At 40.8% G+C, this 11,630-nt stretch overlaps 1 protein-coding gene across 1 annotated transcript; it reads left to right on the plus strand.

The window, feature by feature from the left end:
- Positions 1–476: 476 nt before the first annotated feature.
- On the plus strand, positions 477–6,680 carry fhdc3 (FH2 domain containing 3; the record flags this gene model as incomplete). The annotated part of the gene is made up of 12 exons (XM_080483388.1): positions 477–785; positions 1,080–1,141; positions 2,568–2,670; positions 2,835–2,920; positions 3,005–3,105; positions 3,202–3,272; positions 3,390–3,497; positions 3,702–3,772; positions 3,910–4,027; positions 4,119–4,283; positions 4,427–4,826; positions 6,661–6,680. The coding sequence occupies 12 exons, from the start codon at positions 477–479 to the stop codon at positions 6,678–6,680; spliced, it is 1,614 nt and encodes a 537-aa protein (XP_080339514.1).
- Positions 6,681–11,630: the final 4,950 nt, after the last annotated feature.

Genomic DNA, 11,630 nt, shown 5'->3' on the forward strand with positions numbered 1-11,630 from the left:
TTTCATGACTAAACTTTAAAAAGCAGAATCTGTAGTTCAGTTTCTAAAACTGCAAATATGCTTTAGTGTTTCAGTTCAATTATGATCAAAGTGAACTCTTCCGTTGTGTTTTGAGATGTGCCTGTGCATTGCCCTCGTAGTAAGACGTCATTCAAGAGATGTGATTCTGTTTATCTGTGGAGACATGGAAGTGGATGAATACCCAAAGGCAGGGGTTTAGCTCAACTTCATGTTTACAAATAAAAATCTAAAATCCAGAATTTTCTGAATTGGTGTTTCTTTGTCGTCTCATTTGACTAGAGGGCTACCAAACACTCCCCCCGCCCCCCCCCCCATCGGTGGTTTTCAGCCTGCAGATGGAGGGAGTGGATATTAAATGTGCGTCACCTCCGGACTGCTCAACTCAACAATGTCCTCTTTTGCCCCTGGATGCTCAGGCGAATTCAGATCGCAAAGCATCTTGCGTGCTTCCCGTCATGCCTGTTACAGCTGCTCCTCCTCCTCCTCCTCTACCACCACCTCCACCTCCATCTTCTCGTTGTGGACCTTGTGATGTCCAGAGGCGCTCCATGAAAAAGTTGAACTGGGACACCATTCCCAGTCAGCACGTTCTGGGCAAGTTGAACGTGTGGACCTCCGAGCGGCCTCAGAGAGACCTGGTGCTGGACATCCGGAGCATGGAGGAGTTGTTCAGTCACGTCGACAAACGGGCCTCCGAACGCAGTTCAAAGGTCTCGGGTCTGAAGACGCGTGAGGGCATGGACTTCATTTCACTGGAGCCTCAGGTGAATGATAGGTTCAGACACTCTGTTCACTTTTTTAGTATTGATGCAGACAGATTATGGTTTCATGAGCAAGTAATTATATAAAAAGTGAAGGAGGTGATGGATGCATAGAAACAAATGGGTTTTCAGAAGTTCCTCACTCGTTGATTAATTACAGGTGAACTGCTGAACTTCTATCATGTTGGGAATGTTTTAGCTTCCTCAGGAAATGTTGGCCATTGTTCTCATTCCATTAAATGAAAATCAGAAACTTTCTTCATTATTTAATAAGGATCCGCATTTCTTTGTCCTCAGGTCACAATTCTTGATTCGAAGCGGAGTATGAATATTGGAATATTTCTACGACATTTCAAAAGGTAATCATAAAGTTGAAATGAGATGTTGCGTGAGACCATTAGTACAGTTGAAAAGGATTCATTTTGCAGATGAGCATCACAGTGCAACATGTGAATAATTCAATATACTCTATAGCAGCATGTCCAAAGTCTTCATCAGATTTTGTATGGCCTGTCCCCTCAGTCCTAAAATGTTATATTATTTGTGTGAACAGAATAATCATAAAGTTCCAACTCTTAACTGGGGAGGCAGCATACTTGTTTACCTCGCATGTAAAGAGTTTACCAACTTATGTCTTGCTCATAAACATTCTGGTATGAAATATTGAACATCTATCATCTGGTATAAAGACACATTTTTATTGTTTCAAATAATATGATCAGGAGCTGTTGTACTTTCAAAAACATTCAGACAACCTTGAACTACAGTTATCGGGGGTCAAAGTGAAAACAGCCAGCATTTTAATAAATAACTTATTTCCTCTCTTCTGTCATCACCCAACAAGGAGCTCTGTTTCTTTTTTTTTTTTTACAGTTGACAACATGCAATTAAATGGAAATATCTTTTCAAACATCATTTTAATGCAAAACATTTGTTTAATGGATTATGATTTACTTCATTAACGTTTTGACCAAAGTCAAACGTGATAACATGTAAATGAAGCCGAGAAGTTTTTAATCTAATTGTCACTTTTCCCCCTATTAAAATGTAAAATTTTCAATAGCTGCCAAAATATTTTATGTTTAGAAGGTTTTAGTTCATTTATTGGTAAATCATTATTCATTAAAATATGTAGGAATTGCTTGAAATGTGATTTAAATTTTGGGTTTTCAATGATCGTCCATGCACATTGCACTTTTCTTTTTCTTTTTTTTTTTTCTACTTTTATTTTGCACTTGTCATATGATAGTTTCTTTAGAACTCTAGGCATAAAGGGCTGCAGAAACTGCAACAGACATGCTGACTGAGAAGTCAAGACTCACTAAGCAACACGACTACTTAAACATGATGCTACCTAGCCTATTTAAAACTTTTTTGTTTTACATTTGGTTTGCAGTTACTATAGCTTTACATATACAGAGTTCAGTCGCTTTCACTTTGAATACCAAACCTCTCTTGATCCTGATCCGCAGGTAAATTCTGCTGCAGCAGCATCTTGGTCAAACAGAAGTATAATTTCTTTTGGTTTTCATAAAAACTCCTTTTAAAAGTGTAACGAATCACGTATATTCATCTTCAGCCTAAAAATAAGCTGCATCGAATAAGCTGTAGTAATACATTTGTTCTCAGTCTCATGACTGTTTTAAACGATGGATTCATCAAAAAGTTAAAGAAACTGCTGGTATCGTTTACCATTCATGTTGATTAAGTCCGACAGACGTTGGCAGACTTCAGGGTCTTTTTTTTTTTTTTTTTTTAATTCTTGTGTCTTGTCTCCCTCTGCAGGCCTGTGGCAGAGATGGTTCAAGACATCCATCAGGGAAATTGGCTCAGGTTTGGAACAGGCAAACTACAGGAGCTCTGTAAACTTCTGCCAGAAGCCAACGAGGTAACAGCAGCACTTGTGATTTCTATTTTGTTGACGTGATTGTGTCGAGATATATTTCGTTTTCCGACCACCACTTAAAAGCTTTCCAGAATCCCCTTTTGCCTCAGTTTGATTGTGTTGTGTCTGCAAGAGGAAATCTTCATATAACCGTATTCACTGCACAGGTGAGACAGCTACTTTCATTCAGTGGGAATCGCTCCGGTTTACCAGAGGCTGACCAGTTCATGGTGCAGCTGGTCCATGTACCAGGGTGAGTGCGCTCCATCTTTAAATGTAAGCGTTTTACAAACTCAATAATAAGATGTAATCAAATAACAATAGGTTGTGCCTTTAGGTACGAGCAGCGCCTGAAAACAATGGTGCTGAGGGAGGAATTCGTTCCCTTCATGGAGGACGTGAAGAACTCTGTCGTGATCATGACCAGAGCAGCTAATGGTGTCAGTTCACCCCAACTGGCATGACTTTTACACACTTCAGTTCTCATGTGACGGCTGCATTGACGTTCCGTTTTGTTCCTCCTCTCATCCTCAGAGCTGCTGGAGTGCGATGACCTCCACTCTGTCATTCGGCTCGTATTAAAAGCCGGGAATTACATGAACGCTGTTTGTATTTTTCTCTCTGAAAAGTTGCTAATACTCACAGAACTCCACTCTTCCTTACACATTTAAACTGTTTGGGTTTTTATTCTGCTGCCTCTTGATGAATGATTTGTTGTTCAGGGTGGGTACAGTGCCAATGCCATTGGCTTCAGGATGACTTCCCTGCTTAAGCTGGCAGACACCAAGGCTAACAAACCTGGTATGAACCTGATGCACTATGTTGCCAAGGTGAGGGAAACCTAATGAATCATATTTAACTAAAGAACTTATTTGAAATAAAGGCAGTTTGACTTGTTGCCCAGAAGACAGAACTGAGCAAATACCCAAACTCAGTGACTTAACTCTGGAAATGAATATATTCACATGTATAAAAAGGCATATACTAAACATTCATGTTGTTATCAATCACCATGACGTCTCTCTTTCCCACAGCAAGCAGAGGGCATCCATGTGGAGATGTTATCTTTTCCCACTCAGCTTAATCACATTGGGATGGCATCAAGGTGACTATAATCAGTTCAGGGACAGTCTGGTTACTTCACTAACACGAACTTCAAATGTTCTTGCAACCGCATTCAAGTATCAGTCGGTCACTCACAACAGTTTTGCATCTCACAATCATCTGCTAATTTTGTCACAGAATCTGTAAAGAGGAGGTAATCAGAGACTTTGAGACTGAAAGCAAGACGCTTAAGGAGGTGAAATTATACAGCAGGCAGCAGCTGGACATCATACAAGAAATGGACACATTTCTTATGGTAAAGTTTTTCATTGTTGCTTGACTGTAATTTTGCAAAAGCACTTTGTGCTTTTAAAAGCCTATTTTTTTTTCTTTTCTTCTCCCCCCAGAGGGCTGAGGCCAAGTTAACAGAGATGGACTCCTCTCTCTTAGAGCTTCAAGTCCTGAGCAAAGCAGTTGCTGAGTACTTCTGCGAAGACCCAATAACCTTTAAACTGGAGGAGTGCTGCTCCATCTTTCACTCATTTTGCAAGAGGTTTGACGTGGCTGTGAAGGTAAGAATACAGCAAACGGGGACTGATATTCCAGCCTTGCGTATCGCTTCATGTGAAAGCAGCAAAATGGCAACTTGATATTACTTTCTTCTGGTTTTACAATCCGTTCTCCAGTGAATACGTCCTGTCTTTCTACACTGCAGGAGAATAAAGAGCGGGAGGCAGCAGAGCAGAGGCTTAAACGGAAAGAGAACGGCCGTACAAAACGGCGCTCAACAATGTCTGGCCCAAGACCCGAACCCAATTGTGACTCTGAAAGCTTGGAGTCGGCTCTGCACAGCTTTCTCTCCACGGCTCCGGAAGGTCTGGCCAGATGCAAGAAGAGCGCCTTCCCTCCAGTCAATGTAAAAAACGGTTCTCCGTCTGCTCCAGTGGGAGAACAAACAGAAATCACGGTCCGAGTTACCAAAGAGAGTCCTGAGAAGAAAAGAACAAAATTACAGCCTGAATCTGAGCCCCTAACAAATGTGGAGCTCAAACAAGAGGTGGATAAGATGAGTCGGAAGGTGCTTCGCTACCAAAAGAGCAGCAGTAGCCTCGACGGTGACAGAGTTTCAGATTCTCCTCATTGTGTAGTGAGAGAACCACACAAACCTGCTACGCCAAGCACCCCTCGTCCGCGAACAAGAGACTTCTTTTTTGCCAACAACGGGAATGTCTGCTCCCCATGGACGATCTTGAGCCCTTTGGTTTGCCCTGAAATGAATGACTACAAAAATAGACGAAGCGACCGACTCATGCCATCATCCGTATTTGTTGGAGAAGAGCTTGATGATGATGATGATGATGATGACAGAGTCTGGGTGAGTGATGAGAGCAGTACCTTATCGCATTCATCCGATCGGGACAGTCAATCATCTGCATCCCTAGCCGAGTGCTTCGGATCAAGAACTCCGTCACAAAGCCCAGTCCAGAGGTCTCTCTCCATGGATGAAACCAGGCGGGCGTCTCCATCCGGATTCCGACTGAGGGACTTGTTCCAAAGAAGCATGTCTCGCGGGTCGTACTCTTCTGGGTCCAGGACAGAAAGTCTGAGGGAAGGAAGAGGAGGGGTTTCTTTAATGCTTGGACACAAAACAGACGAGAGGCAAGTGAACGCCTCTGGATTGATATCGTTCTTTAGACGCATTGGAGGCAAAAGTAAAGCCGGTGATTTGGAAGCACCGAACTTGAAATGATCTAATATGTGATAATCTTTTAACCATAGTCGGAAACTAAACTTTATTATTGTATGTGTTTGTTTATTTCCTTAGTTTAACTTTTTTTAACTGTTAGAATCTTATCCTTTGGAAACGAGGCAACTGTGGACTTGCTTTGACCAGGAGAGGTGCTGATTTTTTAAAGTCAAACCACATTCAAAAGTCACACTCGCTTTCTTTGTTTTGTCCATTTGTGCGCAACAATAAAAGGTGATGTTCCACTTTTATTCATTCTTTTTTTTTTTTCCACCGGTTACATTGAAATTGAATATTGATGTGCAATTGTCTTTTCAGGTTCAAAGTGTCGCCTTTTTCCCTCCTCGTCATTAAAACCTCGGACGTCTGACGGGAGCTTATGTCTCTTTAATGACGCCTCCTCAGTTTTCACTTCTTCCCTTTCGCTTCATCTGTTATTTCTACTCTTGTTCAGTGTCAGAGAGGCTAAAAATTCATTGAATTTTGTTTTTAACATTTTGTAGGATAACTATAAATATACAGATAATGTACTTTATAACTTAAAGTAATCTGACCAAAGTGCATTTTTATTGTTGGAATGGAAAGTGATATGTAAGTTTTCGAGAGGACACTTAACGCCACAGTGGTTTCTCTGCTCAGCAGGAGCTGAAATTTTGGAAGAGGGGAAAAAAAAAAAAAAGGGAGACATTCAGCCATGTTACTTAGGCAACAGGGTTTGTTTACGGCCATTTTCATTCGAGCCTCCCAGTGCAGTAATACTCTCTTGAATAAACTGCCTAATACAGGCTCCTTCCTCACTGTTCTGTTGTCCTCTCACATCCCTCCCTCTGGCGAGTGCTCAGTGGAGACCTTTGCAGTTGCCTGGCATTTTAACTTGGGGGACAAAGTGAATGGAGTCGGAGAAAGCAGCTTCAGAAAGACGTTGGCAGTGTTTTTAATCAAATTTGGTGGTTCAAATCAAAAATCTTTTTTTCCTCCTGTCAGACTTCAGCCTGACCTTGTGCTGGAGCAGAGATAGCGGAGGCCTACGTCAGCAGTAACAGACCTGCTTGGTGTAAAGCGAGAGCTCCTGAGTACAATCGTCCCATTGTGATGAGACCCTCTCATGTGAATCAGCTCCTCGGGGCCGAGGTTGACCTCCTGCCTTTCCCAAGCAGCACACTCTCACTGGGGGTCTCTTTTCTGATCACCTGTGCTTTCAGATGACAGTGTGTCCCAGTGAAAGATGAGCAACAGACATGAGCTGAGAAGAGTAGCGTTCGGAGAAATCCAGACAAAGTGTGTGAGAGAGAGGGAGGGAGGGAGGGAGGTTACTTCCAAGCTGTATTGTTGCTGAAGCAGCTAAGCTCAGAGGAGCATGTGAGAGGAGCGAGGAAGTTTTAATGACCCAGAGAAAAGACTAAATAGAAATGTAGATGGGAGCTCAGGCCAAGGATAACAAGACTAAAAACCAAAAGCCTGGAAAGTGACTCCTGGATCTTTTATTTTTTTTTAAAGGATTGCCAGCTGCACCAAAAAGGTATATATTTTTTTCTAAAATCATTGTAGAATGTGTAACTGAAGTAGTGTGAAAGCTGTCAGAAAAATATTTGTTTGGTTGTGTGTACAATTGTCGCTTTAAAAATATCCTGCTGCGCTGAAATTCAATTCCCTGCTCTTTAGTCGCGTCACAAAAAGCTTCACACTGTGTGGCGACACACGGTTGTTTGTGCTGTACACTTAATCCACCATAACAGCCACGGGAATTAGACTGTTTACAGCTGTTGTAATTAGATTTGCGGTTGAAAAGGAAAGCCATGGAGAATCCACACGTGATGCACTGAGATGTTTCCCGAAATGCCGTTTGACTCCTGCTTGAGGTTTTTGGGAAACACTTATTGATTTGACTAAAGCTTCGTGAGGCAAACAAGGGCGTTCAACTTTTGACTAAAAGTATCATGAGTGGCCTCATGAGCAACAAAGGAGACTTCTGTGCATTTTTATATGCATAACCCATTCAGCTATGATGAAGTTAGGGCCACAGGCGAAGGCTGGATACACCCTGAACAGTTCAGTCCATCACAGGGCAAACAGTGACACACACCCAAAAGGCTGGATCTGGAAATACCAACTCACCTGTAAGTCCAGTTGATTGTGGCGAGAGGCTCCTCGACTTGACTCTGGGTTGTACTGGAGAGGATTTTGTGTGACGTTTCCATTTTCTCCCTGTGCATACAAGATGTTTATCCCGGTGATCCCGTTCCTCCTCAAAGGCTCCAGGTTAGACTACTCAAAGTTAGTATAAAAGACAGACGGAGAAAAAGACAGTAGCTACACGAAGAAAAAACACACAGATGAACATGCAAACTGCATACAGAACTATGAAAACCAACATACTGGTACTATTTCTGAAATTAAAACACATTATCTGCTTGGTGGAACGGATAACCAGAGTGTAAATGTTTTGCTTTAACAAAATCACTAACAAGCAATGACGATTAATGAGACGTTTCGATCGTGGCAGATTCAGTTAATACTAAATTTACAGAACTAATATAACTTGCAGCAATTGAAGTGAGGGAGAGCAATAAATGACCCCGACGTGATTTGAACACGCAACCTTCTGATCTGGAGTCAGACGCGCTACCGTTGCGCCACGAGGTCCTGCTGAGTTCTCGAGGCTCAGCTCATTCATCACACACCTGTGCAGAATTGTTACCTGTGGTTAATAAACATTGGTCACATTACGGAAAATACGCGTCATAAGATAGTTTTTTGTATGACATTTAATTTTCTAATTAAAAAGATTGGATTCGAAGACTTTATCCCCAGTCAGTCACTAGATGGTGCAACGCATCTTAGGTTGTTACACATTATTGGTCTATTAGGAGCAATGTTAAGCCGCTGCACTGCTTCCAGTGCCTTTAACAGGTTTATAGTTGGTTCGTTGAGTTAAAACAACAACAACAACAACAAAAAAGAGGAATGAGAAGAATCCAATTCTTGCAAATGGTAATTAGCTTCTCTCTGACTCTAGTCATAATACAGGTGTGTGCTTTTGAATTCTGTGTTTTCTAAATGCGTTATGATTTCCCCCTTTTGTTGTCTCGATTTGTTTTATCTTTAGGGAGCAAAATGATCAAAACATAGGACATTGATGTTCTGACCCTCATGAGTGACCAGCCTGTTCGCTGCAAAATGGATAGGTAAGTGTATATACATGTAACTCACTTTCATTGGCCAATAGGTTTCTCCAGTCCTTTACGTGGCCAAAAATGTTGGGTTATTTCTCTATTTTTATTTCTTTAATTGTGCCAAATCAATACTGCAAGCTCTAACTTATCCACCTTTGCCAGCTAAAGACATACCCTTGTGTACCTGTGCCCTATATGTCCCCCTAAAAAATGAAATATTAATACTTAGATATAAATGTATGCTCTGTACTGCTTCGTTAAAAAAGAAAAAAGAAAGAAAAAAGAACACCAATTCACACAATAACCTGTATAATATAATAATCCCAAAACATAGAATCAGTCTTTATTGGACATGTTTTATGTAGTCTGGTATATGGATCCTGGACCTGTGAAGGACGGTATCACTAAACTGAAGCAGAGGAGCTGTCACTTTATTCTTTGGCCCGTTCTCGAATTCTCAGACTATTTGTTCAGAAAATAGTCAGTACATTTCCACCGGTCAAGTCGCTCTGTTCTGATGTTTATTGACACCCTGCTACAGTTACACAGATTAGGATCCTGCTGGTCTGTGTCTACTGATAAATACGGTTAAACATCAGGGGGCTGAGCTGCAGTGCACATTGATTTTGGATAGATGTCAGCAACGTGATTGATAGCAGTGTTGACAACAATAATTCTCAGAAAAGGCTTCTTTTTTTTTTTTCTTCATGAAAATCCACCTGTCAGCTATGCAGTCGTTTTGTTGTCTGTTAACAAAATGTTTGTGTCTGTGCGACATGTTCCCCATGACTGCCTTGAAAGTATCATTAGCCAGATGACTTCTATCCCTTCTTGTACACATTTCAGAGACAGAGCGTGATACTCAAATTAAAGAACCCTTTTTTTTTGTCCACAGTTGTAAAACATGACTGGATTTCTTTTTTTTTTACTCTTGTCGTGTTTGAAGGGTACTTTGACAAAAGTGGATCACATCAGAAATGACTCTTGCTGGGAAGCCACAATGCAACTACTTGGTTTTGCCACTGTCCAACTTTTGTGGCACAAAGTTTTACAGTTTCTACATGGTCAAATATTTCAATTTATAGCCCAAAGTATATGTGATTGGTTGTTGTTTTTGTTGTTTCAATCTTCAGTGAATACAGGAGTAAAGTTATAATTTTCTTTCCCAAAAAATTTAGTTTTGCTCTAATTTTCGGAATTTCCTCCTTAAGAATTTTAATTCACAGAAAATAATACATTTAACAGAGTTAATAATTGGTTATCTATTAGTGATTGTTGCTTTTCATGGTGTATATAAGCTGAATCAATGAACTGCAATGTAGTATTTGTCACCCGTACATGGCTTAACACGGGCGAACATGTTTATTGAAACTAAATGGTGTTTCCTCATATTGTCAACTCACATTTTCTGTTCTAATGTTTGAATTCTATACAGCTTTATGGTTAAATGTGTTAGAGAGTCAACGTAGCTTATGAAATGATCAGCTTGTAGAAGTCTTTATGAAGCCACATTGTGTATTATAGTTTTCTCCACTGGCATTGTGTATTTAAAGGCCGATCATGGACAGTCATGTACAACCGTGCTGCATTCCCAACTATCCTGTGGTTCTGGATCAGTTCAACCAATAGAAGCTGATGTGCCGATACATTTAGAGTATGTTAAATTCAGTGCGTTTAAATAATGCTGGAAAACCTTAGAAAGCATTTGCATTCCTGACACACAAAAGGCCACGTCTTACTTTGCTGCACGGTGGAGCAGTGGTTAGAGCTCTCGCCTCACAGCAAGAGGGTCGTGTGTGTGTGTGTGTTTTTCCTCCTGGTACTCCAGTTTCCCCCACAGTCCAACAAAACATGCACTGGACCCTCCACCAGCTCTCCAGGACACACTTGTAAAATAGATTATTATTCTCAATGTGGTTCTCCTGGCTAAATAAAAAAAAAAAATCTACTCTCGGTGGAAATAGTTGATGTTCTGACTCAGAAGCTTGTCTCTACCTGCAGGGTCTTTTTCGAAACTGCACACAAAGACAAGCATTTATGAATTGCTGGTGAGGGATGAGAGGCGAGCTGGACTGTTTTACAGAGAGAGAGAGAGAGAGAGAGAGAGAGAGAGAGAGAGAGAGAGAGAGAGGGCAAGAGAGAGAGGGAAAGAGAGAGAGAGAGGGGCCATCTGCATGTTCTGCTGCACTGGATGCAGTCTCCATGGCAACATGGTGCTCCCGCAGCAAAAATCATGAGAAGACAGTTTGGTCCCCACCCCCATGCGCATGCACACAAGCGCTCCACACACACTGGCTGCAAGGACGCTGCTTTATGCCTCTGTTATCTATACAGAGAGAGAGAGAGAGATCCTTCAAACCTGACAATTTTACATTGCATGTCACTTTACATCACAATCACTGTATTTTCTCTAAACTGAAGAATTCAAATAAAGTTAAAAAAAAAAAAATCCATTCCACATACCCGTAATAACCTAAACCATGTGTCTCTAAAAATTCATTTACTTTAGTTTTTTACATTTTGATTTTAATTTCAAACATAATAAACAAAAACAAAATAATGAGCACAGTAAATGCAATGAAAACTTAAACATGGAAAAAAAAGAAGTAGGAGGAAGCAGAAGCCCATTAAATCTTACCCCCTTTCCAGTCAGTCTGTTTGCATCCTGTGTGTTTTTAATCAATCACATACTCGTAAACTTAAATAAGCAAAGCAAAGCAAAGAAAGCAACCAGCAAGGAAATGAACAGGTAAATAAACAGAATGTAAAATATAAGAACACCTAGTGTGTACTCTTCTTCTTCCCTGGACTTGGTGAATGTCATTTGTTTGTACTGCTGTTTGAACTGCTTCATGGTTGGACCTGAACTCACTTAGTCATCTTCCACAATTTCCTCACTTTAAAGAAAATGTAATAAATATCATCATTATTTATTTTACCAGCCTTTCAAGCTGATCTCTACCTTTGTCGCTTGCTTGAGTCATCAGTTCTTAGAGATT

This window comes from Lipophrys pholis (assembly GCF_963383615.2).
Source record: "Lipophrys pholis genome assembly, chromosome: 16".
NCBI lineage: Eukaryota > Metazoa > Chordata > Actinopteri > Blenniiformes > Blenniidae > Lipophrys > Lipophrys pholis.